Source organism: Salminus brasiliensis, chromosome 13 (genome assembly GCF_030463535.1).
Source record: "Salminus brasiliensis chromosome 13, fSalBra1.hap2, whole genome shotgun sequence".
Classification (NCBI taxonomy): domain Eukaryota; kingdom Metazoa; phylum Chordata; class Actinopteri; order Characiformes; family Bryconidae; genus Salminus; species Salminus brasiliensis.
The window spans coordinates 8,014,664-8,042,267 of record NC_132890.1 but is presented as its reverse complement, the minus strand read 5'-3'; the positions used below and the strand labels follow the sequence as shown (position 1 = coordinate 8,042,267).

The following is a 27,604-nucleotide window of genomic DNA, read 5'->3' as shown; positions in this document are numbered from 1 at the left end:
TGGTTGTTACTTGGAGATGAGCACCAGATGTTTCAATTACGTGAGAAAATAGCCTTTGTGAAGTGTCACGGCCTGCTACAGTCAATAGTATTACCTGAGGAAGGACATTAGGCATAGATGTCATTTGTTGCGAGAGAGAGAGAAAGAGACAGCACTCCTAAAATGTCTAACACACAGCATGTCATCAGTGCACTATGTCTAAGGAGGCAGTGGACATAGAGCTCACAGGCATAGAGGGGATCATTAGTGTAATCTTCATCGCTTTGACAGCCTCAGACACACATGACCTCCAATACTGCAGGGGAGAATGGAGTCTAAGTGACTCTTGTTGTTGCTGCGAGACTGGATGGACATTGGCCACCTTTAGTTTGGTTTGGACTAGTACAGCTGAAGCACAAGGGACTTAGCTTAGATGGTTTGCTAACATCAATAAAGTATAAAAACTATAGCAAATACCAGCTGAATACAGTGTGCAGTGTTCTAAAACAAGTTTACCTACTTTCCAGTCGAGTGCAGCCAATCTGCCAGGGCATGTTTAGTGTCAGAAGCTTACTTTTGACCTTGAGCTAAAAGGCTAATGCAGCTTACAAGCAACAGACCTCACCAGTTAGCATAGTGCAACTACAGTGAACCCTTTACAGCTTTCAGTAAAAAGAAATTTGCATAAATCTGACCTGAAACGTGACTAGATCTTCCTCACAAGTCCCAAAACTAGACAAATGGAAACCAATTAAACAGATTAATATCTTCATTAAAAAGAGAATGGGCAACTGTGATGTAGGTGGGCTTCATGAACTGCTCTCCTTAGGTTCGTCTACAACGTTTCTGTTGGGGTAAGGTCTGAATTTTCCATGCTGTAACCATTTCTTATAATACATTTTATTCCTATTTTAACATTTTACATTAGGTTTAATGATTCATTGGCCTATAGGTCAATAATGGCAAGCCAAGGCAGGCCCAGACCACCATGCTTAATAGTTGGGCTGCGATTCTTATGTTGTAATGTTTTAATCCAGTGTTTCCCTGATGGTGCAAACATACACAGCATTATTATTTAATTCAAAAGATCCTTTGGATGTATCTCATATAAATGAAGGGAATTCAGCATCACTATTAATCTCACAATGAGCGTTCGTCTGGCAAAGGTTCCTCCAAATAGTATAATACTACTTAATAGTGATGCTGAATTCCCTTCATTTATATGACATCTGCCAAACAGTGGAGTGGTGGAGCACAAACTCATTTGAAATGGTTTAGAAACCTTTCCCAACCTGGCACGCTTTTCTGAGGTTCCTAGGAATTTCCCTTGTTTGAAGCCTGGCACACTTCTATAATTTCCTGTATAGGGAAGCCTAGTCTCTAACAGTGAAAAGGTTCATATACATTCTTTAACAAAGACATATAATGTTGGATAAGAAATAAATGCTAATAAAAACTATATCATTTGTACTTTGTTTGACTGGGTTCTATTTTCAGAGATGAGAGAAAGATTTGATTACATTTCACAAACATGTTTCCATGGGGGGCCTGTCCTTAGGTTTTACGTTGCCCCCATATATAATACCCCACCAAGATCAGTGATGGGACCAGGACAGGTTAAACATGGGACATCCGGGTTGTACACTGCATATAGGGCCTACATGGGGCCCATGTGAGATTAAGGTGGGCTACAACAAAAGGGGCCTATTAAGAACAAATGCACTTAAAATAAACAGTTTCTTGTCAAGAGTGCAGGTTATGCTCACAGTTCAGTCTAGCTGAACTCAACTTTATAGAGTGTAGCATTCAGTCCAGCAGCTGACTCAGGTCCTGTCCAAGTCTAAATGCCAATGAACTGAAGTGCTGATGGATAACTGCAATCAAACAAGTCACCAATACAGGAGAAAACACAGGGATTGATGAAGACAGCACAGCTCCTCAAAGTGCTCAATACTTATCTAATGTCTGACATTACAGCTCCTATAAGGTGGCATTACCTGCATTGGTTTATATCTTTTCATTGCTCACAGCTAGAATACAGACAAATATTATTAAATTTGAATGATAATTGAATGAAATTGAATAATAATATTTCTTGTACTTTTGTAAACTACTGTATTGCAACCTAAGCTTGTTCATAGTGCTTTGTGTATCGCTATAATGCAAACGAATACTTAACAGCACTTGTTAACGGCTTAAGCTTAAGAGGGGCTTAGACAGACATTCAGAATTTTATTCAGAACAGGAAAATGATAACATTGACTTTATCTCCCCCTAGTGACTGCAGCTCAACATTACAGTGGTGCAACACAAAGTATTTGGCATAACGTAGCTAGTCAAGCTTATCCAGTTAATATGCTAGACTAGAGTAGGAACGTCTCCTAAACATCAGGCAGGTCTTGTGGGGTGTTCCCACAATGGTCAGTACCTACCAAAAATGGTGCAAGAAAGGACAACGGGTGAACTAGAGACATGGTCATGGGTACCTAAGGCTTAATGATGTGATCCATGAAGGCCCCACACAACTTACAGGACTTATAGGATCTGCTGCTAACGTCTTGATGCCAGATAACGCAAGGACACCTTCAGAGGTCTTGCGGCGTCCAGGGTTAGAGTGGCTGAACGTATGGCAGCTCATAAATGATAATCTAGCATGCTGGGCTCAAACAACTACCACCACAACAGAAGACTCCAGTCAGTCAGATTTTCTAGGCAAAATCATTTATTCTCTTTCCAGTTAACAACATTTGTAGGCAGTCTCAAAAAGCTGGTCTACATTCAAAAACTGGAAACAAAAAAAACCCATGTAGAAAATAAGCTCAACGGAAAGCGTAAAGAAGGTAAAGCAGACTTTCTGGCAGGGGGAGAAAGCTTCGGAAAGGTACAAAACATCTCAACGGCATGGCAGGTCATCACAGCAGCTAGTGAATCACTAAGACAACGACCTTTCAAAGAAAAGATATGTCTAACTCTACCATTTGATGTTCACATTGATCACTCAAGTGGCGTACTGGAACACACAAGGCAACAGCGAAGAAGGATGTGTGTAAAGGTGGCCCAGTTGCCACAAAAAAGTGCCAGGACAATTTAGCAGAGAAGAGAGGCCACAGAAGGTTGTGCAGAGCTACACCTCCTACCGCCATGACCCTTACAAGACAAAAGCAAGAGTATGTTTAGGAAATGCGTAGCACACAGAGCATATTCCGTAGAAACTCACTGGACTGACTCACGGAAGACAGTACAGTACAGCAGCACAGAGAAACAGAGCCCGGGGGTGTCAGGCATACGAAAAAATACAAACAAAAAGAGAAACCATTGGATCCTGGAGAGTGAATCGGTCACTTTTGCTGCAACCGAGCGGCTTTGAACTTTGACACCCTCTTGGTGGGCTCCTGGGGCACTTCAGAGCCCACCTCTTCCTGCTTCCTTTCAGGGATGGTGGGCAGGGCAGGAGGGGCAATAGTCAGGTGAGGGATAGATGAGGGCAGTGGATCCTTCTCGACCACTGTGCCGGAAAAAGCCTAAAACACAAAAGGCATTACGGTTAGCACAGAGCAAAATAAGCACTTATTAAATATATAGAGAAACCAAAAACAATATGTATATTTTATGCCCAAATGTTTGTGGACACCCCTTCTAATAAATGCATTCATTCACAGAAATGCTGACACCAATGTGCAAGATGTGCAGATTAGTGCAGTCTAGTCCCTGTGGAGAAGTACTTCCAATAGAATAATGCCAGGCGTGGGCTAGAGGGGTAAAAAGCCCCCAGTTATTGAGTTGTGGAGCAGCGGAACTGTGTTCTCAGGAATGGTGATCGTCAAACATCCTGACCAAACTAACTCTCTTGCTTCTGATTGCAATCAAATCCTCATAGCAATGCTCCAGAACTTTTTTTTTTTTAATACCCTTGATTTCAGGGGGAACAATATAAAAAAACCCACACATACTCACAATGAATGAGCAGGGGTCCCAAAACTGTTGCCCATAAAATATATGTTCTGAATGTTGTTTCATTTCCAGATCGATTTCTTTCTTAAACTCTTTTGTTTTACGACCATCAGACACAGCTGGATTTCGGAAAAAAATAGAAGTCATTTAGGTCCTGACCAACTGTCCTAGGCTAAAGGCTAACCCCAAGCGACCCTTTTAAACTTCTGCATTTCTCTAATGTTCACTACCTTGGAAACTGGACTGCCTCAAACCCCAGAGATGATTGTGGGACAGATGTGTTTTGAAACATGACTGAAACATCCTTGACTCAGGCACTGAGATAAGAAAGTTATGGGTAGTGTCATTTGTCATTTTCTGTGGGATAAGTGTTAGAACACCTCAAACTCAAGGAAGAATTTCAGACATACTCTAGGAAGAACCACTGTGGTGATTGTGCAACATGGAATTCCCTGTGACCGGTTCGAAGCAAATGTATTTCAGAACACTTGTAATTTGTACCTCAAAGCGACCATTCGGGTAAAGGCTTATGCTAGTAGGGCTATCCTCTTCTGTAATCCCGTCGCTGGTGTCACTGTGGGTAGCCTCGTCATGGCTTTGTGTGCGTCCAAAAAAGGCACGCCGTTCTTCAAAATCTGCTGTGCTGCTTTCACTAGTGTCGCTGCACACGCTGTTCTCGCGGCTGCGTGACTTTAGAATGGATTTCCTCGGGACAAGCTCGCCATTCAGTACATCCACAAATACCCTGGAAACACACAGTGCAAAACATCCATAACCACACCTGCAACCCAAAGATCTCCGTGCGTGTACTAGGAATTTGTCATGCAGATACTGATGCTAATGTTAACAGACAATAAAAGTATGTTTTATATAGCTACATAGATCCCATTTATAATATACACATATATGAATAAATGTGCAGTGTAAAATTCAGTATCATCAGCCTGCTACCTGTAGATATCCGCAGGAGTTGTGATCTTATGATGCTCTTGGATTGTGTGGCCATTGGTTTTGCCGTTTTTCTTTTTCCGCTTTCCCTGCTGTTTCTGCTCTTTCCTCTCACTGAACTTCAGCGTGGTGTTCTTTCCGGTGTTTATTCTCACCTAACAAAAGAAAGACAGACAAATACTTCCCTTACATACCATTTAAACTGTGTACTGTTCAGATGAGGACAAACACTCATACAACATGTCCAAACGTTTGTGGTGAAACCTTCTATTAAATTCATTAAGCTACTGTAAGTCCCCATCAGTACAGCCAACAGAATATGACTCTCTGGAACAGATAAAAATGAACCCATTGGCACCATGCGTGGGCTAGAGAGGTATAAAGCCCCCCAGTATTCTCTGGAATGATGGTTGGTGCTCCATACAATACTTTTGGGATGAGTTGGGAGTTGAGGATGACCATAGACAGTTACGCCAACAAAAGCAGGCAAGCATTTTCCCCCTTCCCAATAACCTTGACTCCATGAGAAACAATGAATGAGCAAGCGTCCCAATACTTTTGTCAATATGGTGTAGGAATGACTTCTTACTTTTTTAGGCTCAACAGTGTGACAGAAGTAGATAGTTGGCAGACTGTTGCCTTCCTCCTCATCTTCCTTTGCCTCTTCATCAAGCTGCGGCCTAGTGATGCCGTTGACCTGGACTGCATGAGAGACAGGAGCCTGGTCCTCACGCTGGCTCTGACCATCGACCTGAGCTTCCCTGCCAGCATCTGCTTCCTTCTCTTCCTCTGATGATGACGAACTAGTATCCTCTCCATTAGTGTCTGTGCTGTCCATTCTGACAGACAGACAGACAGACAGACACATAGCAATTTCACATCATTGCACTATTTTCACATTAAACATGTAAATTGGTGAGGCACCTTTGCAATATTCATAATTTCATACATTCTGTTCTGACTGGCTGCTCATACATGTCAGACAGGTGGTGATGTGATAAGTAAGGCTTTCTGAAACTTTCTGAACCAACTAAACTGAAAAACTGGTTCACTATATAAAGAATGTAAAGCTTGCTGGCGCCATCTGCTGGCCAAAGTGATATACATGCATCACAAAACCCTTCAGAATATGTTTTCATTATTATTACAGAAATCACTCAATTTTAAAATTCTTTTAAAATTCTGTTGAGCTGCGTTTATATGCATAAAGCATTAGGTCACGACAAAGGCTAAAAAAAGGCTTATAGCAGTAACTATTTAGTGACACAATCCAGGCCAAATTTTAAAAATAGATCAGGTTAAAATATCAGTTTCAAAACATGGTGGTTGGGAATGACATTTTTAATAAATTAGGACAGTTTTCACATTCTAACATCAACAGAGATGGGTATGGGTATTGCCTCTATCGCTGGGCATCAGTATTGGGTCGATGTCAACAGAACATACTCAAATATCAGTGGAAAAATCAATCCTAATTCTAAGAAGCGGTTGAGAAGTTTATTTTTTTTATCTTCACTGAAGAATTTGGAGATTAATCTCTGGTCCATTGTTTTTTCAATAAAAGCCCCCAAGTATTTTATGTAATTCTAAGCTTGTCCTCAATGCAGTGCGATATGCAGTCATCTTTGCTCCTCTCACCTGTCTCGCTCATCCTGCTCGTCCTCCATGCGTTCCAGCTCATCAAGCCGAGCCCACAGCTCCTCTTCAGACAGTGCTCCTTTAATGCTCCCTCCACCTCCTCCGCCTTCTTCTTCTTCTTCCCCTATACTGTCCTCCTCCAACTGCAGCATATATTCTTCCTTAGGCTTGGACTTGGGCTTGTGGGCCACACGATGCTTACCTGGCAAAGACCATATGCATTATTAAATGCATCCATATGTTAAATTCATTCATAGTAATGCATAATCCCTATTTACCCAGGATTGTTTATTTGGCTTATATGTCACTCTCTCACACAAACACACACCAACAACCACCAAAACATAAAGTACACCATGATATGATTATCATGCACTAGCACTTGTGTGATATTCTCACTGTATTTAACAAAATTTGGAAGAAAAAAAAATTGCTGTATCCACGGTACTGAATAATATACTAATGTGATGCAAGCAAATGAAGGAGTGTGGTGAATTACATGACCATGCTAGAGTGTAGGGCAGCTTGGATTTTAATAAACTGAATTATGCGATATGCAGGCAGTGGTGGCTCAGTGGTTAGAGCGCCGGGATATCGATAACAGGGTTGTGGGTTCGATTCCCAGGCTCGGCAAGCTGCCACTGTTGGGCCCTTGAGCAAGGCCCTTTACCCTCTCTGCTCCCCGGGCGCTGGAGTTGGCTGCCCACTGCCCTGTGTGTGTGTGTGTACTCACTGCCCCTAACGTGTGTATGTGAGTGTGTGTTCACTACCAGATGGGTTAAATGCAGAGGACACATTTCGCTGTACAGTGACAAATACATGCACCTTTACCTTTACTATAACTTAGAAATATATAAAATACAAATTTTCCATCAAAAAAGTAAAATGATCAACATGTTGTGATATTAATAATGTCCTCTGTATATCAAAGATTAGAGTACAAGTAATGATATAGGTCAGACCCAATCTGCCACTGGTTAATATGCCATGGAAAATGAGCACAGTGGGAATTTTCCTTTTGTATCAAGCAAGCTGTAGCACGACATGAATGATTTCAATTTCCTTACATGACACTGCACATCCTGAAATAGGACTACTGCACATGCGTAAACAGCGGGTTGCTGACTGGTGCTGGTTATTTGCAACGTTTGCAGCCATTTATATCTGTTCTGAGGATGTAGCTCCACAATACACCCTGTCCCATTGCTCCACTGTAATATCACAATATCTCTACGCATTGTCACTCCCCTACTTCCTGCATCACCTTCATGTTTAGAGAGTTACCTTTGGTAACAGCTTCCTCTTCTCCGACGTCCTCTCTAATATCCACAAAATCTCCTGGAGCCTGCTGTGAGAGCATGGGTTAGATCATTTCTCTGAGCTGTTATGTGATAGAATCGGGACTTGCCGGGGTGAGAAAGTAAGATCCACTTACGCCAGTCATTTTCTCCAGGTCTTCTGTGAAGCCTGCTCTGCTTTGAAAGTTCTTCATTACTTTGTGCAAATCATCAAGTTTACTCTTTACATCTGGACAAAGACACGGAAGAGTCGTACAAGACAGATTTTACACACGAGTTTGACATAAGGTTTGTGGAAATAGCAGCATTTTTAAACGGCCATTCAATCTCTATCTATTTTACATACGCGCTCTTATAAGGTGCTTCAAATGGTTCTTTGAGCGATTCCATAAGGACCATGTCTGTAATAGAGATGTGTGAGTGTGGAAAGTTTTTTCAAAGGTCTAAATAACCTTCACTTGATGTTGAGGTTCTTTACTAATGTAAAAGGTTTTACACTCAAACCGATCACATAAATAATAATAATAATAATAATAATAATAATAATAGAAACCATGACTCAAAGAACCATTCAAAGCAAAGGCAGCAGATGCAAGGCTAACTGAACCCAAATAAAACTCACGTTTCTTTCTGTGTTCGACAAGCGTCTCGGCCTGCTTAGCAGAACACTTTGCAAACCAGTTATCTCCAAGGAGGACTGTCAGCTCATTGGTGTGAACCAGCTTCCCAGGCATGAAAGCCAAAGGCCCGAATGGTACCTAAAACATTTAATGGAGGAAAAAAAGAAAAAAAAAAAAAGATTCATAAATAAAAAGTAAATTCCATACAGACACACCTTAAATTACTACAGGGGTGGACAGTATTTTACTTACCATTATATCATAAGAGAGCTTATCAGGCAAAGTGACCAGGCGCTCCTGCAGGCCTTCATAGTCTTTCTCCACTTTTTTCCTAGTAGACAGGACAAAGTAGACAGGAAGAGGAAGACACGTAACATTTTCAGACTACAGTCCCAGCAGACAGAATTACAAGTTCATCATTACCTATTCCCTCCAGTTAGCTATGTCTTCCACCATCACTGGGATGGTGAAGGCTAGAACGTGCTTTGGACAGCTAGACATGCTTGGAGGAGCTAACTGCAACTATCTACAAGCTAACAGACATCCCCACTGACTAGCATCGTGCTGAATGATGGGGAAGAGGGTGGGCCATCCTACCCACCCAGACAGATTGAGGGTAATTAAGCACTCTTGGGCTCCCAACCACAGATGGCTGTGGCATCCCCAGGGATCTTAAGACAGCCAGCCAGTCAGCCCAGACTGTCCACTTTTAAGCAGTGAACATCTGTACAATGGATCTTATTCATATACAGTCCAATTTAAATCTGCTTCATCAATCACCTAGTACTGATTTAAGAGAGAATCAATCAATCAATAAATAAATAAACAAAATGTGCCAAATAAGTGACGATGTGGCCATGAGGCTTCTGTGTTTTTATGAACTTTGAGTAAGGGCACTCACCAATGTGTGATCTGTCCTTTGCAGTCTTTCACCACCTGTGCAAACAGTTGGACATTTACCATTTGAGAACGTCACAGAACTTTGGACAAATTAAAAACAAAAACACTATGTAGCTGCTATAAGCAGTCATATAAAGGAGATAATCATGCAATAATACTCACCACTGATGCAAACCGGGTGACTATCACGAGAGCTGAACATTAATAGTTATAGATCCAGGTAAAACTCACTCCAGAATTAAAGGAATTATAATAAATGTTAGAGTCTCACTAAGTACAGGGTACTTTTAGATAAAGAAAACTCAGCAAAAGTAGTCTAGGAAGGCTAGGAAACAAATTTAATAAACTCATAGATCAATCTTAATGTCAGTTTTTCCAAATAGGGCCATAACGTAATGGAAAAGGTGTATCTTGATGCCCCTAATTCCTAGTGTCCCTGGAGAAAGACCAAATTTAAACTTTCAATGGAAACAAATTACAATTTGTTTTTTATTTTATATATCATTATTAAAAATAATGTATGTCAATTCATTTTGGAGCATTTCTATTGGTCCATTCATCATGTGGTTTTATCATGTATAAAATACATATAAAACTAATTAAAAAAAGCAAATTTAGTTTAAAATGTTCTCATAATTTTTTTATATTTATTTTTATTTTATATATAGTCTTAAATCTAAAATTAACTCATTTCTTGTGTCTGTGGTCTGGGACAAAGCATGTAAAGACAAACACTAAGCCAGACAAAAACATAATCTGTGAATAACCTGCAAATAATCGGTAAATAATACTGTTATTGCTTTTTTTTTTTACTTCTATTATTTCTATTGTGTATATATTGGTAATTTATCTACATTTTTGCATCTGAGTGTCTTGCTATGCCTTTTCTGCTGTGACACTGAGAAATTCCTCACTGTGGGACTAATCTTATCTTTACACTTAAAGTCCATAAAATCCACAAAAACAACCTGATTTGTGCTTCATTTATTATAGATCATTTGATCAATACTTGAACTTATTTATTTTGCAAAATAATAAATTTCTGTTGTAATACATTGGGGGGGCATATAGCATTAGCTAACTCAGCAAAAGCAGCTATCTAGCAGCAGCTGTATGGCAATGGCACCCAGTAAGCTAACCCACTGCTGCCATGCAGCACGTGACTGACCCTCTTTAGAAAACACCAGCGTTACACGGGGCAGCCTGCCTGCAGAACTGCGGGGGTCCTGCTCCACCCGCCTGCACTTTAACAAGGCAGACAAGCAACCGAGGGCTGGAAGTACCGAAATCAGAAGCTAGACGTGGGAACAGGATGTTTTCCGAGCTGCAAATGAGCACAAACCGAAAGCGTCCCCAGACATGACCAGTCACCCCTTTACCTTTCTGTGCTCCTCTTTCAGTCTCGCGACGCCTTTCGGAAGATCAGCGCTTGGTTTCACGTTTCCATCCATTGTGTCCCGTGGATCTCCAGCAGCTAACAGGCGTACAAACTGTGTATATCCACCTCCACCACCACCACACTCAGGGGTTTGAAGTCCTATAGAAATGTTTATGAATGCCAGTGAACGTATTCCTCAGCCCTGGTGTCCTTTTAGTCATCAATGAGGCGATAGAAACGGTCCAATTCGAGAATGAGACCATTTCACCCTTGCATCGTACAAAAGCAACCGTTCCCAAAATTATTCCACGGGTTATGTGCGTCCGATCCCCTCAGCAATGTCCGTCCGTCTGCGCCATGTTCGTCTTCCAACAAAAACACAGCGGCGAGCACGTGACGCGAGGCTCCGCCGATTTGTAGGGGCGCTCGGTCGGTCGGCGCAGGGCTTGCGCAGAGTGCGGATCTACAAGTCATACCCGTACCCAGTTTACAGGAAGTTATGTTTTGGAAATCTACGAATTCTGCACGCAACGCCTCGAAGTGATGATCCCCGTAGATAAATCTTAATATCAGTTTCTCAAGTCATGCATATGTTTATAATTTAATGGAAAAAGCGTTCCTAGACGTGAATTATGTTATAATAAATATGTTAGAGTCTCGGTAATCTTAATTTCAGTTTTTCAAATAGGGCCATAATTTAATGGAAAGTGTGTTTCTAGACGCCCCTAGTTCCCAGTGTCCTTGCAGAAGATACACATCTTAACTTTCAATGAAAACGAATTAATTGTATTTTATATTTTAATGTATTTAATTTATTTATACTTAATATAATTAATTTAAAAACTATTTATTTCAAATCATTTTGGAAAAAAATCTATTGGTCCACTCATCGTGAGATTTTATTACTAGCTATGTCAAAAAGTGAAAAATAGAGACTTTGCATTGTGCATCTATTTATGTAAAAAAAAACCCAAATAAATTAAATACACGTTTATTTAATATTCGTTTATTAAATATCCTTAAATAATTGGGTTTTGAATTCTAAATGACCTTACTTTTAATGCTTTACGTTCTGGGACAAAGCATGTGAAGACAGAAACACTAAGCCAGAAGAGAAAATCACAATAATGTAAGCACATAGTTTTTAAAAAGGCAAAAAAAAAAAAAACGTCTATCAAATAAAATAATCATCAACATTACAAATTAAAATCTTGTATAAAATATATGATATGAATAATCTGACGTGTGTTTCATTTATTAGAGAAAACGTCAACAATAATTGAACTTTTATTTTGAAAAATTTGTGGCCATATCCCACGGCCATACTGGACCTTGTAGGGGGGGCGAGTAACATAACGTGAGGGTAAGGACAGTAGACTAATTGTGATTTTTATCAGTTTAAGCTTTACTGAAACTGAACGTTAGATCAAACGTTAGATGATTAGAAGTAGCACAACCACAGTTTTACGCTTTGAGTTGTTCAGACGTTGTACATCAGCATCGGTGTGTAGTTAAGCTGTAAATCTGCCTCATTGATGCTAGTGTAGTTCTCATTCACAGGTGGGACAGAGCTTCAGTGATACTAGTCATGAACAGGCACTGGAGGACATTGTTGCCTCGTGTCTTAAGATTTCAGGCCAGCAGTGATCTTCTCATCTTGTCCAGGACCCTCTCCCCATGCCCACTTGCATGCCCTGCACTTTTACGCAGCCACACGACGAGCGTAAAAACGCGCTCATACCTTCAGTACCTCAAAAGGAAAGTCATACCCCCACCAGCCCCACCATACAGCCATGTGTGTCAGGTGGGCGACCCTGTGCTGCGCGTAAAAGCTGCAGCGGTGGAGCCAGATGCTATTACAGGAGCTGAAGTGCAGCAAGTGATAAAAACCTTGGTGAAGGTCATGCGCAGGCTGGAGTGTGTGGGACTGAGCGCACCACAGATTGGTGTACCTCTCCAGATCATAGCTCTGGAGTATCCAGAGAAGATGCTGGAGGACAGCACACCTGCTTCCGCCAAGGCCCGTGGCCTGGTCTCCGTGCCCTTAAAGATATTTATTAACCCTAAGCTACGGGTTCTAGATGGACAGACCGTCACCTTCCAGGAGGCTTGTCAAAGCATCTCCGGATACTCTGCCTCTGTGCCACGATACATTTCCGTGGAGGTCTCAGGTAACAGCCTCGTCTTTCTTATCACGTTTAACTGGACAGCAGTGTGTGCAGTGAATGGTAATAGTCCGTGATAACCATTGAAACCCATTTCTTTCCAAAGGCCTGAATGAGAAAGCTGAGCCTGTAACCTGGCAAGCAAGTGGTTGGCCGGCGAGAATACTTCAGCATGAGATGGATCACCTCGGTGGAGTTCTCTACATTGATCGCATGGACAGTAAAACGTTTATTAATGTAAACTGGGAACAATATAATGAATAGTGGATCTGCTGATTAAAAGTTGGGAGTACATTTGCCTGGAAGCAGGTTTAAATGACCAACTATGCTGTAAACTGTCTGCCATCCTTCATTATTTCAAGGGAATGGTCACCACAGGGGAAGGTGGGATACAGTCTCAAGCTCAAGATTTAAAACAGCATGTTTACAGCTTGCAATAACGCTTGTGAGAACTTCATAAAGCCACGTAACCCGAGTCATATTTCTGTAAAATCCTGTAAGATCACTCTCCCGCCTCAGGTCACATGTTTCGTTCACTTTCAGTGCCTGTTCGGTATTTCTCTACAGTCCAGACGTACAGGTAAGCATGTCCATCTTAAGGGGTAGTTTAAAGTGTCAATTCTGCAAATTCCTCTTCACATTTACATTTATGGCATTTAGTAGACGCCCTTAGCCAGAACGACTTACAGAGGTGGGACAGTGTAGTGTTAGGAGTCTTGACCAAGGACTCTTATTGGTGTAGCGAAGCACAGTCACCCAGACCGGGAATCGAACCTCAGTCTCCCACATGTTGTAGTAGCTCAGTGGTGTTATCTGTTGCGCCGCACCAACCACACAACTGTAGGGGGAGCCCAAGAGCAAGAAATATCAAATTTTACATACTGCTGCTTTAAGGATGGAGAACACATGCGGTATCCTGCTCAATGCCTTATGTTTAACATGTAATAAAGGTACCCCTGACTGTTAAAGTGTGTAGGCCTTAAAACAGTTACATGTCCAATACAACAACAAAAAAATACATATAAACCAAATGGAAACATTACAAGTGTCAGTAAAGTGTTTCTCTTGGGGGATGCCATGCTCTAAATCAGGTTGGTAACAGGATCTCCCTGCTCTAACACCCTGACTAAACCTAGCAATTAACAGGCGAGTTGATTCAGGTCTGCTTCAACAGGAAAAACAGCAGCGAATCTGGCCCTCCAGGACTGGAATTGCCCACCCCTGCTCTAGATGAAACAGGAAAGACTGATTGATACTGTTAAAAAAGACATTTCGCCTGCTGTTGCGGGCTGTTGCTATGTGTTGCTATGTGTCACTAGGGGAAACTGTTTTAGCTAGGTGTTTACTACAGCAGTTGCAAGGGTATTTCAGCTGGTTGCTGATATGTTCCTAAGTGGTTGCTACATTATACAACACGGTTTCTATGGTATTGCTAAGCTGTTTCTTGGTGGTTCTGTGGCACTTTAGGTGGTTGTTATGGTAGCTATGTCATTATTTATATATTTATAATTATTTATATATTATATATTTTAGGTTGTTGCTGCATTGCACTACTTTTTTGTGCTGTATACATCTGTAAAGCTGTAATCGCATTCTCAGACCCAACAACCTGTCGATATCTTGGGGTTTCTAAGCCAACATTAGGTTGTGAGCATCTTGTGCAAATAGGGTTTAGCTCCCACACTTTGTGTTTCCGAAAGCACTGCATATCACAGCGAGTGCCGTGGAAGACTCAAGCAATGGTAGGTTGTGTTAAGGTACAGCACTGGTGAAGTGGTTAGAGCTCTGGGCTTTCGATGACAGGGTTGTGGGTTCGATACCCGGGCTCGTCAAGCTACCACTGTTGGGCTCTTGAACAAGGCCCTTCACCCTCTCTGCTTCCCGGGCTCTGGGCATGTGTTCTCACTGTCCACTGTGTGTGTGTTTCACTGGTGTGTATGTGTGTTCACTGCACAAATGGGACAAAAGCAGAAGCTAAATCCCATCTGTGTCCATCACAAATGGTAAATATGGTTGTCTTGTCTTCTTTGCTCATTTCCACCAGGTATTTCACCACCTGAGCAGATGTCTCCACACTCTGAGACCCAGCATATCTGGAGCTGGAACAGTGTCGGTATCTTAAAACCTGTGGGAGCAGTTAACCAGCAAATCTATGGAAAACAGTACAGTTGTGCATACTATAGGAGGTTGCTATAGTATGCCATGTGGTTAGTTGCTAGGGCAGTTACTGAGGTATGTCAGGTGGTTGCTAGGTTATTGCTATGGTATATTAACTTGTTGCTAGGGTGGTTCTATATTACCTAAGTTGCCATAGGTATGTAACACATGAGGCCTACATGTATAATAGTCAAGGGTTTCTTTTAAAGCAAACATTTTGAGGCTATTTTGAGGACATCAAGATTTAAGAATCAAGAATGGTTTTGTATGTAAATATCTTACATAAATATGGTCATGTAAATATACTTATGATGTTTCAGCGATCAACTGATGGTGGAACAACTTGTTTCAAACTGGTTTTAAAACACTCAGCAACTAATGATAGCTTAATGCGAAATCAAGGTGTGCTAGTGTTAGCAGGTTAGCTGCCTGGAACATGGTGAGAGTGGAAAATAAAAGTTTCTGAATTGTCGGGTTGTCACTGACATGGCACACAACAATTTAGCAGGTCCCCTATTTTTTTTCTTTATTTTTTTTAGTAGCAGCAACAGCTGTTCATTTACCAAAGAGCAGAGAGACCATAATGGTTTGTAGAAAAAGGAGAAAATTCAAATAATAAAAATTTATTGGAGACAAAATTCATATATACAGTTATTGTAAGTTATTTAATAAGATTTGACTTCTATACAGTGGGGAAAAAAGTATTTAGTCAGTCACCAATTGTGCAAGTTCTCCCACTTAAAAAGATGAGAGAGGCCTGTAATTGACATCATAGGTACCTCAACTATGAGAGGCGAAGTTAGGAAAAAAAAATTCAGAAAATCACATTGTCTGATTTTTAAAGAATTTATTTGCAAATAATGGTAGAAAATAAGTATTTGGTCGATAACAAAAGTTCATCTCAATACTTTGTTATATATCCTTTGTTGGCAATGACAGAGGTCAAACGTTTTCTGTAAGTCTTCACAAGGTTGGCACCCACACCGTTGCTGGTATGTTGGCCCATTCCTCCATGCAGATCTCCTCTAGAGCAGTGATGTTTTGGGGCTGTCGGCGGGCAACACAGACTTTCAACTCCCTCCAAAGGTTTTCTATGGGGTTGAGATCTGGAGACTGGCTAGGCCACTCCAGGACCTTGAAATGCTTCTTATGAAGCCACTCCTTTGTTGCCCTGGCAGTGTGCTTGGGATCATTGTCATGCTGAAAGACCCAGCCACGTTTCATCTTCAATGCCCTTGCTGATGGAAGGTGGTTTGCACTCAAAATCTCACAATACATGGCCCCATTCATTCTTTCATGTACACGGACCAGTCACCCTAGTCCCTTTGCAGAGAAACAGCCCCAAAGCATGATGTTGCCACCCCCATGCTTCACAGTTGCTATGGTGTTCTTTGGATGCAACTCAGCATTCACTCTCCTCCAAACACAACGAGTTGTGTTTGTACCAAACAGGTCTACTTTGGTTTCATCTGACCATAAGATGAATAAATGCTCTCAAGCAAACTTCAGACGTGCCCGGACATGTACTGGCTTAAGCAGGGGAACACGTCTGGCACTGCAAGATCTCTGTGTGGCGTAGTGTGTTACTGACGGTAGCCTTTGTAACGTTGGTCCCAGCTTTCTGCAGGTCATTCACTAGGTCCCCCCGTGTGGTTCTGGGATTTTTGCTCACCGTTCTTGTGATCATTTTGACCCCATGGGCTGAGATCTTGCGTGGAGCCCCTGATCGAGGGAGATTAGCAGTGGTCTTGTAGGTCTCCCATTTTCTGATTATTGCTCCCACAGTAGATTTCTTCACACCAAGCTGCTTGCCTATTGCAGATTCGGTCTTCCCAGCCTGGTGCAGGTCTACAGTTCTGTTTCTGGTGTCCTTCGACAGCTCTTTGGTCTTCACCACAGTGGAGTTTGAAGTGTGACTGTTTGAGGTTGTGGGCAGGTGTCTTTTATACTGTTAACGAGTTCAAACAGGTGCCATTAATACAGGTAATGAGTGAAGGACAGAGAAGCCTCTTAAAGAAGAAGTTACAGGTCTGTGACAGCCAGCCAAATCTTGCTTGTTTGTAGGTGACCAAATACTTATTTTCCACCATTATTTGCAAATAAATTCTTTAAAAATCAGACTTTCAGATTTTCAGAATTTTTTTTTCTTTTTTTTCTCATTTTGTCTCTCATAGTTGAGGTCTACCTATGATGTCAATTACAGGCCTCTCTCATTTTTTGGGTGAAGTGGGAGAACTTGCACAATTGATGACTGCCTAAATACTTTTTTCCCCCACTGTATATAAAATCATAGGAAATAAAAACCCCTAAACAGCAAGTTTCTGTTAAATGTGTTTGAGTAGTGTGATTTTGTGGTTTGTGTCATCCACAACTACTGAAACATACTAGGCACCTCTGGTCAATGTTTATTGTTCTCAGTATTCAGAATTTAGTCTGTAGTGAATTTTATAAATGATTTGGCAGTAGCGATACACAAAAAAAAAAAGAATAGTTGTATTTAAAAATAACAGAGTGCATTTAAACAGGTCAGCGTCATCACTCTGCATCTCCAATGGCAACTTTACAGGAGAAGGAGAAAACCTTCCTGTCAATGGAAGTCAAAGTAAAAAGTTTAATTCCATCATTAAATTTTGTTAGATCTAAATTTTGTAAAACTAATTAAATTGTCCATTCTATTGGTCCATTCATAGTGAAAAAACAACTGCCAGATTCAAAAAAATGGAAAAATGGAGATCCGAGATTTTGGTGTGACAGTGCTAACACAGTGCAGAGCAACTTTAACAAATTATTTTAAACTGGGGACGAGTTGTCAAAAGGCATGCCACACAAGCAGTTCATGGGGTTCTTAAACCAACAGTTTTTGCAATACTGGGCACAGCAGTACCTGCACAGGATGTGAAAATTAGGTTGTGTGCATTGTCTGCAAAAAAGGTCTAGACTCTGCACTCTGTGTTTCTGAAAGCACTGCATATCACAGTGAGTGTTGTGGAAGACTCTGCAAGTAAGACAAGCTAAAGTAGGCTGTGTTGAGATACAGCACTGGTGAAACGTTAGGGGCACAGAAGGTGCATGTGCTTTTTCTTTGTTCATTTCCACCCAGTATTTTACGGCATGGGATGTCCGGCACTTCTGTCCTTCTTCACACAGGCAGTAATGGAATTTGTTACAGGTAAAACAGAGTACATAAGGCACATCTTCTGCCATAAGACACTCATGCCTCTCAGGTGGTGCAGTCCCACCACACTCCCCTTGAGGTGGTTGTACTTTACCAGTACTTTGCAGATTATGTTTCAGAATTTGGCAGCTTTGAAGATCCTCACACAGAAAATCATGGATATTATAACAGTCATAGCACACGCAGAAAAAATCAGAGGTGGGACTGTCCATACAGACATGCTTCTTTAGGTTATTTTTTGGGGGGGTTTCCCAGCCTTGTGTGGTTTGAGATGGCACATCCATTCTGTGCTGGTGTAGCTGCCTTAAATCATGCCCTTGCTCTTGGCATCTTGCAAAGCAAGGACATTCCAGATTATGAATTTTCTTACACTGGACACAATGATAAGCATACTGGTCATATGGCTCAAAACAGCTGCATATCTGTGGTTCCACGTTTGAAACGCTGATCTGGGCAGCACCTTTTGGTGTTACTTGCTTTTCATTGTCATTCTCAATTTTCAATGGCTTTGGACTCAACTCTGTTTTCTGCGGGGACAAGGAATAGGGCTTTGGACTAATCTGGTAAGTCATTGTTGAGATACAGACCGTCTGTGTCTTACCAGTGTTTTCATTATTCTCTATCTTTGACTGAGTTGGAGCCTTGGGTGACAGCAGAGTCTCTTTGGGTGGAGTGTAACAGCTGTTGGGTGGTGCGGTCATGTGATTAGTCTCTGCCCGCTCTCCAGGGTCCTGATGGTCATCTGTGTATAAATCGAGATCTGTGGTCATATCATGCTCAGAGCTCTGCAGAACAGACTCCAGCTTTCTCTGTGCACTTTGCTGTGCTACTTGAAGGCTGTGGCCAAGCTTCCTTTCCCGAACGAGTTGAAGTTCCCACTCCACACAACTACCCAATGGAGGCACACTGGAGAGCAGCAGCTGGCACTCCATGCGAGCACTAAAGAAAGCACAAGCCAGCTGGAGAAGAGAGTTTGCCTTAACTGGTTTAGAACTCAGCCTCAGCTCCTCCGCCTCACTGGTGCCCGTAGGCTGGTATCCTAGTAATCTAAACAGCTCTTCAGCTTGCTGTGACGTCAGGGCTGGTTTGACATAGTGGGTGAACATACCTGAAAACATCTGAAGAGAAGGAAGAGACATGAGATGAGATTCCTGATGGGAATTATGTCTTAGAACATTCGACCAGTAGTAGAAGTAGTTAAGCTCATTCCACTGTGAAGCAATGGCACACCTTGTTATTAAAAACACCTGACAGAGATATGGTAAGAATGTGGCGTGTTCAGAAGCACAGAAGACATGACACACATTCAAAAAGACTGGTCTTCTGTGATATTTCAAAGAAAAATACACAAAAATAAACATACCTTCACCACCCTGTACTCCTTCCGCCATGGACACACATAGAGGTTCAGGGCTGCAAGCTCAAGCACTTCAAATGCTTTAGCAAGTCTTTCAAGACCAGTCTGACGTGATGTGTTGGGCAAGGATGTCTGGAGGGAAGCTTCCATCACTGATAGTGGGTCTAGCCCAAGTGAGGAGTGGGTGTCATGGGCAGCTCCTCTGGAGAGAAGACCCTCCACTTCCTTACACAGTTCTTCATCTCTGCACACCAAGTTCCAGTCACCTTGTTGAATCCTTCGTTGCAGGTTGGCCTCATACATCTCTAGGAGGCCACCTCTTTTTTTATCCTTAACTCCAGCACTCATCCTGAAAACAAGATTATGCCGAGAATTTTCAAAGTTTAGAAAGTGTATTGACAAAAATATTGAGACACCTGCTTATTCAGTTTCTTCCAAAATCAAGGATATTAAAAAAAAAAGAGTTCATCCTGATTTAGAGCCGTCTCTACTGTCCAGAGAAGCATTTCTACTAGATTTCAGAGCATTGCTGGGAAGACTGTACTGCATTCAGTGACAAGACCTCACCCCAGCTCATCCCCAAAATATTAGACGGAGCACACACTCCTCATTCCAGACAGCTCAATGACTGATAGGGGGCTTAGTATCCCTCTAGCCCATGCCTGGCATTAGGCATGGCACTGAAAGTTTCATGTTTATCTATTCTAGAGAGTCCTATTCTATTGACAGTACTTCTCTACAAGGACTAGACAAGCTGTCTCTGTGCATCTGCACATCTATGTCCACCATGGGTCCAACTTAAGGTACCTGAATGCATTTGTTAGACATATGGTAAAGCTAGGGAAGTAGGCTTTCTACTAGATTATGGAGGAGCATTGCTTTAGGGATCTGACATCCCAATCGTACTGGAGGGAGCAGACACTTCCACTGCGCTATACCCCTCTAGCCCACACCTGGCATTAGACAGATTAGGACTCTCTAGTCCAGAAAGTCCCAATCTATTGGCATCTGCACATCTGTGTCAGCCATGGGTCCAACCTGATGTAGCTGAATGCATTCATTAGACATATGGCAAGTATAGCTCTTTAAATAAAAAGGGTTATTGGAAGGGTGACAGCCCTGATTTGTTGACAAATGGTTGATAGCCCTGATTTAAAGGACTCCAACCCAAAACCTATGAGTGGGAAAGTGATTAGGACTAAGTCAGTCAGAGTAAACACACCCTAGTGAAAAGTCCCATTGCCCATTTCGACTGTCCAGTAGAGCCAGCAGACCAAAGTGAAAACGAAAGTCCATTTAATATCTAGCTAGTTAGCTAGTTAGCTAGCCAGATATTAGCTAGCACTACAAGACTAACAAGTCATTAGCTACAACTAGTGATAACTAACTAACTAGCTAACTAACTAACTACACTCTAAAATACCCCTAAAGCCAACTAATACATAAACAACCTGAATTTTATTAAAAAAAACAGCTAATTTAGCACTACCCCCTTTTGTTTTAGCTAGTTAGCTAGTTAGCTAGCTAGCTCTCTGGCTAGTTGCCTGGCTAATCCACACTGCTACATTTACCACCTACCTTCCTGCTCGATCCTGAGAACCAAAACTTCTGAACCAGAGATCAATCCGTGTCCCTCAGAGTTAGAAGTTACACCACGCCTCGACGAACAGCCTACAGAGTGTGAAAACCTCTCAACTCTCCAGCTCACAGACAGACAGACTCACAGACAGACAGACAGACAGACAGACAACAAGAACTTTTCGGACGCAGCTTCCGCGGTGCAGAGCGGTGAAACAGCGCCCCCCTCCGGGCAAACGCAGCCAGTGCAGCCCAAACCCGCCCACAGGCAAAAGCATGGCTCTGCACTCAAACTCAAGCTCCTTAATAACCGAGGTAGAAACATATTCAGAGACATAAAGCATTCCCTAGGTTTGATCAATTATTTTTTTTTTATCTCAATTTTTCTTAATTTAGTCTATTTAATTAATTTAACAGTTTAACCATGTTTGGACGATGTTTAGACGTTTTAATCATTTATCTTAACTTAACTTAAATACTGATTTTTGTGTTTCGTAGTATCTAAGCTTAGAGGTATCTTAGCTAAGGGTATTTTCTGAGTAAACAGTGAAGCACTTTTGTGGAGAGAGTCTGTTAAACGCCTTAAATGTAAAGGGTCAGGTCCCCTTTACCTGCGTCAAACCAGCTGCCACCTACCGGTCCAACTAGCAGGCCCCTCACCCACCCATCCACCCACCACCACCCATAGCAGACCAGCCAGCGGCTCACCCTCCTACCACTGCTACCTGTTTAATGACCATGTTAAAACCTAAATGCACTCCTAACTACCTGCCACTATTAATATATCACCACTATTAACTATCTGTTGTATCTGGTTTGGTAATTTTGATCAATAATGTTTAAATAGTTCTGATCAGAGGAGGACGGGTTGGGTCGGGTCCCCCTGGTGAGTCTTGGTTCCTCCCAAGGTTTCTTCCTCCAGCTCTGAGGGAGGTTTTCCTTGCCACTGTCGCCGTTGGTTTGCTCACTGGGGGTCTTTGATCCTTGTCTTATGTTATTTCTGCTTTGTCTCTGTCTTTTATTAATTACTAATTATGTAAAGCTGCTTTGTGATGACAACAGTTGTAAAAAGCTATACAAATAAATCTGACTTGACTTAAATGTTAAATGTGCATTAAATTAAAATGTCAATTTCAGTGTAAACAGACCAATAGAAATGCTGCATAATTTCTACATTGACTTCCATTGAAAGTTAAGGTTGTTTTCTTCCTCTGTAAAGTTGCCATTTTGGAGATACGGGGATTCGTGCGTGCATGATAATGATGATATAATACTATACTAATAATATACTTTTCTATACTCTTCATGTAGTTTCCTTACAGGTTCCAGCATGCTTCTGTTCTGCTGGCTAGGAAAGGGGTGCTAGGAGTGTTATCGGTCAAAGCTATCATTTTTTGGCCCTTGGTTAACTGACAAATAAAAACTTCAATACAGAATTAGTAATAATTAGCTAAACCTAAAAGAAGTCTATGTCACCCAACATATACCTCTATTACATTACCACTGTAGCTTAAGGCTCACTTTACTTGGTCTAGTCATATAGCTATAGTAGACCTTATAGTAGCTTATTACTTTGACCATCACTGCCATGACTATATAAGTTATACTACCCCATGATTATTATATTACGATTATAAATATGTTGCACACCTGAACAGTACAATGGTTTAGATGATTCAGTGACTTTTATCAATAATTTATTAATAGTTATGATCAGAGGAGGATGGGTCGGGTCCCAAGGTTTCAATCTCCAGCTCCCACTGTCGCATTTGGCTGCTCACTGAAGGTCTTAGATTTTTCATGTCTTTTTTGTTGTTGATTTCTTGTCTTTTACTAATTTTGACAGTTGTAAAAAGTGATATACACATACATTTGATTTGATTTGATTTGGTTTGTTATAGAGACAATCAAAGCTGCAGATAAATATTGGGAATGGGGACTGTAGTGCTGTGCTGCTCCACAAGAGGGCACCAGAAACACAGAATCGTGTTACCTGTGTTTCTTATGCTCCAAAAAGCATATATTCCTTTATTTATTTATGGATTTTAATCAAATTGTAATGGGTAACAGGTCTAAATACAGAATACAGCTTTTGATCAGAGCTGCATTATAAATATTTTCTCATGTCCTTTTAGTAAAATGTGCTTATCTCTTTGTGTTTGGGCCAAATGTGGAGGGGCTGAAAATGTTAAATGACAAGCAGTTCCAGCCCTCTGTGAAAGGCGTGGCCACAGTGACAGTGACAGAAGGGCGGACCTGTGCTCCCTGCAACCAGTTTAAAGGTCTCCATCAGCTCAGGATGATCTCTGTATCTCTTCCAAAAACTCACCGAGCTGTTGTGCTGTGTTAGAGGAGTGGACGTGCTGTGATGGCCAACGGGGACAGGGTGGTTCTCGCTCTTGGAGGGGCAGGAACAGTAGGCTCAGGCCTGGTGAAGGCACTACTGGACAGAGGTAAGCAGGCATGGGTTATAATTTATTTTACATTTTACAAAATGATATTTTCTGTTGATATTTTATATATTCTGTTGTACATCAGATGCAGTACTTTACATTTGGTGTATGTTTTAGATCAGAGTTGCTCTTTAGACTACAAACTATAAGTGATATTAGATGAGATATTAATGCTTAAAATGTTAAATGACATTTTATAATAATTATCTTTGTCATATAGTCTTAATACATTGCTAACACACACGCACATACACGATATTAAACCCAAGCATGTCTGCTGAAGGTTTTAAAGTTGCCGTGATCTCCAGAGACAGCAGCAAGCTAGAGAAGCTCAAAGCATTCGTTTCACCTGCCACCAAAGGCAATCTGACCACTCTGGTGGGGAACGTTGGTAAGTCCTTTTCTTTACTGACCCTGTCATGTCGCACTTGTGTTATCATAAGTGAATCTGTTTAAGTAGCAGAGACTGTGTGTGTATGTGTGTGTGTGTCTGTGTGTCCTCAGGCTCAGAGGAGGGAGCAGAAGAGGCAAAGCAGGCCCTGCTGCGCTCTGTGGGCAAGGTTACAGATGTGGTGTCCTCACTGGGCTTCAGCTGGTGGCAGGGAGGACCCCCACACACTCAGTCTGTCAAAGAGCTCCACTGGGTGAGCTGCTGCACAAGCACCCTGGCTTCAGTTAGTTGTACAGGCATGTTGTCGCTGTCATATAAAAAGACTTTTTTAATTAATTAAATATTTTAAATATTATTGACTTCCACTGAAAGCTAAGAAGTTTTTCCCTTTTGTGTAAAGTTGCTATTTTGGAGTTTGTAGTTTTGGTCTGACTGAGATGATATACAGTCATATGGATACACACTGCTGCACATAAAACATTAAATGTGGCATGTGGAAAAGTTAATGCACATTTTATATGGTATATAATTTTATATATTTGTTTCAATACAGGTTGTATATTGTAATCAACCATTTTTTATACATTAAAAATGATTAAAAATATTAGCAAAAAATATATAAAAGTTTGATTCTGCTATAAATGTTTTAATTTTATTCAGTATTTTTATTCATATGTACATAATGGTGATGCAAATATAAATATTTTCAAAAATATTTTAGCAGCTTCAACAATTCCTTATTATAATAGACACTTCCATTCGTTCCTAACTGTCTATGTGAAGACAGTAACTACATGTTAATACAGTGATAAAGCCATGCATCATAAGTAACTCATAATGCTACATTAGACACATCCTATCTGCTAAAGATATGTGGGAAAGTTAGGTGATTCCAAACTTTTGACTGGCTGTGTATTACTGCTAATTGATGACTTAATTACTTGTTGAGTTTTTCTACAGGCACTGCCTACATCATTATTTTCCTATATGGCACGTCATTCAAGTCGAGCTCTGTAAAAAATCTGACCCCTCATCAGTTCCAGCGTGTGTTAGACTGTGTGTATTCACCCTCTGATGACACTTTTGCTGCTTGTTCTTCACCAGGTTATTGAGACACTGCTGTTCAGCACTTTTGTGTCCTGGAAAGCTTTCTTTCCTCTGGTGAGAGATGACCCCAACAGCACTTACACATTTATCACAGGTGGGTTGTATAAGATGCATGTTGATTGGTATTAGCAAACACCTACAGGCTCTCTAGAAGAAAGTGCAGTTACTGACATTATGGCAAAGGCTAGAAGCAAGAGCTTTCATGCTTCTGTGCTTTAAGCACACCCCTTCTTCAACTCAGTATGAGACTTTGAATGGACAGATTAGTAGGACGAGATGTGTCAAAGCAGGAAACACCAAAATATGTAGGGCAGGGGTACCGAGCTGGGGTATAGTAGAGCAAAGTGCCCGGTTTGTGGTGGAACAAGGGCCTAAAAAAGGCAAATGAAGAAGGTAGACTTCAAATTTAGGTTGTAAATATGTTTTTTAACAGTAAGAAAAGCAAATAATTTATTATGAATTTAATAAGTACACTGTGTCCAAATGTTTGTGGACCCCCTTTTCTATTGACTGTGTTCAGCTACTTTAAGTTGCACTCCTTACTGATACAGATGTGCAAATGAACACATGCATAGCATAAACTTTAACCCATTGGCACCATGCCTAATGCCAGGCATGGACTAGAGGGTTATAAAGACCCCCGGGCATTGAGCTGTGGAGCAGTGGAACTATGTTCTCTGGAATGATTGCGATGGTGCTCCACCCAATACCCAATTTTGACGGCATAAGGTGGGGTGGTGATCATCCAACATCATGACCTTAGCAACACTCTTGTCACTGAATGCAATCAAATCCTCACAGCATTGCACAGAAATATAGTAGCAAGCCTTCTTCCCTGGACAGTAGAGACAGTTACTCCAAAGAAAACAGGATCAACTCTTTTTAAACCCTTGATTATAGAAGATACAATGAATGAGCAGGAGTCCCAATACTTTTGTCCATATTGTGTATGTAGTATTTCTTACTGGGTGAGGAAGTGGGGTTAGGGCATGCCTATTCAGGCATCTTTGCTGGTCAAATTTGGCCCAAGAGCCACACTTTATGCATCCCTGTTATAGAGGCTTGTGTCACAAAACAGTTTTTTACCTATTTAACCTAATGGTGGGTCATTTCTAGAGGTCTGAAATCTTAAGTCTTATTTGACACTCTGTCCTGCAGGGGGTGCTGGGGAAAAACTGCTGATGCCAGGCACAGGCTTCTTGACTGTGGGTGCAGCCAGCACGCTGGCATTCTGCCAGGTACTGAGAGAGGAGTACCCGGAGGCGCCCTGCAAACTCAACCAGGTCTGCTTTCCTGTGTCTTAGAGCCGTGTCTAGACCCTCTTTCCATTCCAGCTATGCCCTCCTGAAAGTGCCCTTCTGAAACTGAGTGTTATGTACTGACTCCTTACAGGTGAAGATCAACACGGGTGTGGCGTCTCCAGAGCGAATGGCGCCCGGGTACCTAAATCATGTGGATTTAGGGGAGGCTGTGGCGACTCTGCTGGAGAGGAGGAACACATCTCACAAAGTGTTCACCATCAACTCCCCAGCTGACCTAAAAACTGTCATCTTGGAGGGCAATCTGTAGGCCAACCTCACCCCCTGTACAATGCCATAAAACCCCCCTTCAGACTCTTGGATCTATAGCACACATTTATACTTTGCATCCACTTTAGCTTCTGTGTGTATGTGTTGTTTTCTTTGCATGGTAAATATCATTTTGTGAGGAGAATGCAGAGCTGCGTTCTGGATTATTTGGACGCGTTTCCACTGGTTTTAGATTAGATGAATATACAGGTCTTAAAAATGAAGATGCCAAAAAGGGTCTTTGGATCAATGCCATAGAAGAACCACTCTAGGTTCCCTAACCTACCAACCTTACAAGTGTTTTTTGTAAGTTCTAAAACCTCAGCATAATGTAAAGGCCCTATAGTAGTTAAAGGTTTTTCCTAGAATCGGAGGAACCCTTTAGGAACCCTTATTTTAAGGAGCGTAACATCAGCATGTAGGGTGTAGGAGGGTGCAGGTGCACTTGGTCTGAAAAAAGAGAAAGAGCAGCTTGACTCAAGGGTGAGAGGCATGCATGGGAACAGGAGAATGAAAGATTGGAAGTAAAAAAAAAAAAATGTTCTTGGACCGTACTCCGGCATTCAAAGTTCAGCCATGCCTGTGGGTTGTTGGGAGAGAGGTAGGAAGGGAGGAGGGGTCCGGGCGGCTGCTTTGAGTCCCCCTAGCGTGACTCCCTGCCCTGTTCACAAACATCCCTCGTTTCTCTTCGCTCCCGCTTATCTGGCTCCAATTATCCCAGGCCACACTGCCCAAAAATAAACAGCTCTGAGAGAGAGAGAGAGAGAGAGAGAGAGAGAGAGAGAGATTGGGAGGTCCAGCAGCGGACCAGCACAAGAGAAGAAGATGAGGTCACTGAGGGTATCGTTGTCTTTTTGAGTTTATCGCCATCGTCTCATTTGTATTTACGCTTTAGCAACATGAATGTATATTTGTCATGCCAATAAAGACATCAGAATTCA

General features: G+C 41.6%; 4 protein-coding genes across 6 annotated transcripts; 2 read left to right on the top strand and 2 right to left on the bottom strand.

The window, feature by feature from the left end:
• Positions 1-2,709: 2,709 nt before the first annotated feature.
• uri1 (URI1 prefoldin like chaperone) lies at positions 2,710-11,076 on the bottom strand. 2 transcript variants are annotated; one of them, XM_072695608.1, is made up of 11 exons: positions 10,714-11,076; positions 9,336-9,370; positions 8,687-8,765; positions 8,437-8,572; positions 7,952-8,043; positions 7,801-7,864; positions 6,517-6,718; positions 5,468-5,717; positions 4,882-5,033; positions 4,432-4,675; positions 2,710-3,500 (listed from the first exon to the last, which is right to left on the bottom strand). In XM_072695608.1, exons 1-11 carry the CDS (start codon positions 10,783-10,785, stop codon positions 3,318-3,320), a joined length of 1,509 nt encoding a protein of 502 aa, XP_072551709.1. In that variant the 5' UTR covers positions 10,786-11,076; the 3' UTR covers positions 2,710-3,317. The 2 variants fall into 2 exon arrangements, with proteins under 2 accessions (XP_072551709.1, XP_072551710.1); XM_072695609.1 differs by having other exon boundaries at positions 7,801-7,861.
• A 958-nt stretch (positions 11,077-12,034) lies between these two features.
• pdf (peptide deformylase, mitochondrial) lies at positions 12,035-14,349 on the top strand. 2 transcript variants are annotated; one of them, XM_072695313.1, is made up of 3 exons: positions 12,035-12,075; positions 12,273-12,883; positions 12,984-14,349. In XM_072695313.1, exons 2-3 carry the CDS (start codon positions 12,301-12,303, stop codon positions 13,139-13,141), a joined length of 741 nt encoding a protein of 246 aa, XP_072551414.1. In that variant the 5' UTR covers positions 12,035-12,075; positions 12,273-12,300; the 3' UTR covers positions 13,142-14,349. The 2 variants fall into 2 exon arrangements, with proteins under 2 accessions (XP_072551414.1, XP_072551413.1); XM_072695312.1 differs by having other exon boundaries at positions 12,044-12,883.
• A 1,292-nt stretch (positions 14,350-15,641) lies between these two features.
• Positions 15,642-21,308, bottom strand: spata2l (spermatogenesis associated 2-like). Its single transcript, XM_072694993.1, has 3 exons — positions 21,145-21,308; positions 19,573-19,915; positions 15,642-19,327 (listed from the first exon to the last, which is right to left on the bottom strand). The coding sequence occupies exons 2-3, from the start codon at positions 19,912-19,914 to the stop codon at positions 17,825-17,827; spliced, it is 1,845 nt and encodes a 614-aa protein (XP_072551094.1). The 5' UTR covers position 19,915; positions 21,145-21,308; the 3' UTR covers positions 15,642-17,824.
• Positions 21,309-23,410: 2,102 nt separating this feature from the next.
• LOC140575235 (peroxisomal trans-2-enoyl-CoA reductase) lies at positions 23,411-27,604 on the top strand. The gene is made up of 6 exons (XM_072695468.1): positions 23,411-23,597; positions 23,881-23,988; positions 24,102-24,241; positions 25,093-25,189; positions 26,254-26,378; positions 26,488-27,604. The coding sequence occupies exons 1-6, from the start codon at positions 23,513-23,515 to the stop codon at positions 26,662-26,664; spliced, it is 732 nt and encodes a 243-aa protein (XP_072551569.1). The 5' UTR covers positions 23,411-23,512; the 3' UTR covers positions 26,665-27,604.